Genomic DNA, 1,781 nt, shown 5'->3' on the forward strand with positions numbered 1-1,781 from the left:
CTTAAGAATATCCTATAGATTTTTATTGTCATAGAGAGCTTGATCATTTGTAGCATATGAATTAAATATGTGCATTCTCTCCCCAAGATAACAAGTTCAGCCGTACTCTGCTCCATTTGACTTGGAATGTATTCTGTGCTCCACTAATAATAGGTGTAAAATTGAAAGGGTACTGGATTTGCAAACTATAACTATATATGTGTGTATGTATGTATGTATGTATGTATGTATGTATTCTTACAAATATGTTTACTGAATATTTTTAGAGTCAAAAGATGAGCCGAAAGTTTTCCAGATTCCAGCGAATGGTAACATTATTGAATTTGACGTCGAAGAGATGTGCCAGTTTTTCTCTTGCTTCAACGTGAGTCAAAATTTGTTAGAAACTCTCCGTAAAAAGAAGGTAAATGGGGAACGATTTTCAAGGATCACAGATACAGAATTGAACAATATGAAACTCAACAATGTCGTTATTTGTTATTTTAGGAGTAAATGTAAAAAGAATGCGAATCATAACTTCATGTTATAAATTTTAATTTCTCCAAACTGTTGTTCGTCTTTTTTATTATTAAATAAAAATATCGCTGAAAATATTTTACGTATGCTGTAACATTTTATATTGACACCAATATATATATATCTTGGATTGGCAACTAAATTGCCGCCGTTTTTTAAAATTGAAATTTTAAAAAAGGTTTAATAAAAAATAGCAACTAATTAATCAATAATGTATTCACCCTTGTTGTTTGCAACTTCTTCCCAACGTTCAACAAGATTTTCAATACCTCGTTGGTAGAAATCACCCGATTTCGACTCGAAAAATTGATCCAACCAAGCTCTCATTTCTGCATGAATATTGAACGATACTCCGCGCATAGCATTTGAAAGAGATTGAAAGAGGTGGAAATCCGTTGGTACCAAATCAGGAGAGTACGGTGGGTGTGGCAGCACTTCCCACCCATGCGTTTGAATGGCTTCCTTGGTCATATTGGCGATATGAGGTCGGACGTTGTCGTGCAGTAGAAGAACTCCATGCTGCCGATTAGGTCTTTTCTCTTGAATAGCCGTGTTGAGCCGTTCCATCTGTTGAACATAGAGTTCCGTTCAAGCAATTCGTAATGAATAATCCCTTCCCAGTTCCACCATACGCACAACATCGTTTTACACGGATGAAGATCTTGTTTCACGCGCTGTGTCGCTTGTTTACCGGGGCTAAGCCATTCCTGACGCTGATTCATATTGATGTACAGGCACCATTTTTCGTTGCCAGTAACGATTCGGTAAAGGAATCGTTGCTTGTGTCCATGAGTTGAGCGGTGACGAGCGAGCAAACCAGTGGAGATTGTGGCTCGTTGATTTTTGTTGTTGTCACTTAAAGTATGCGGAAACTACGCTCCATACTTCTGAACCTTCTCTATAGCAGTGTGGAAGCATTCCATTTTCTCTGCCTGTTCCCTTGTCATTTAACGAGAATTTTCGTGCAAAAGTTGGTTTAATCGCTCTTCATAGAACTCAACTGGACGGCCAGAACGAGGTGCGTCTTTGAGGTCAAAATTTCCATTTTTGAACTTGACATACCAATTACGAGCGGTTCTTTCAGCTATGGCACCCTCTCTATACACAGCACAAATATTGCGAGCAGCTTTTGCGGCCATAGAACCTTGATTAAAAGCAAAAAGAAGTAGGTGTCGAAAATGCTCGTTTTTCTTAATGTGACATTCCATTTTAGTGATCTGAAAATAAACAAAAATTAACTAAAATTAACTAGAAAAAAGAAACAG

At 37.3% G+C, this 1,781-nt stretch overlaps 1 protein-coding gene across 1 annotated transcript in view; it reads left to right on the forward strand.

Moving 5' to 3' along the window:
- LOC106874652 (uncharacterized) overlaps positions 1 to 546 on the forward strand; it is a 23,394-nt gene extending 22,848 nt beyond the window's left edge. Inside the window, exon 4 of the mRNA XM_014922446.2 lies at positions 267 to 546. Within this exon, the coding sequence (XP_014777932.1) occupies positions 267 to 529 (263 nt within the window). The 3' untranslated portion in view covers positions 530 to 546. The remainder of the gene's footprint in view (positions 1 to 266) is intronic.
- Positions 547 to 1,781: the final 1,235 nt, after the last annotated feature.

The sequence above is a fragment of the Octopus bimaculoides genome, chromosome 7 (genome assembly GCF_001194135.2).
Source record: "Octopus bimaculoides isolate UCB-OBI-ISO-001 chromosome 7, ASM119413v2, whole genome shotgun sequence".
NCBI classification, from domain to species: domain Eukaryota; kingdom Metazoa; phylum Mollusca; class Cephalopoda; order Octopoda; family Octopodidae; genus Octopus; species Octopus bimaculoides.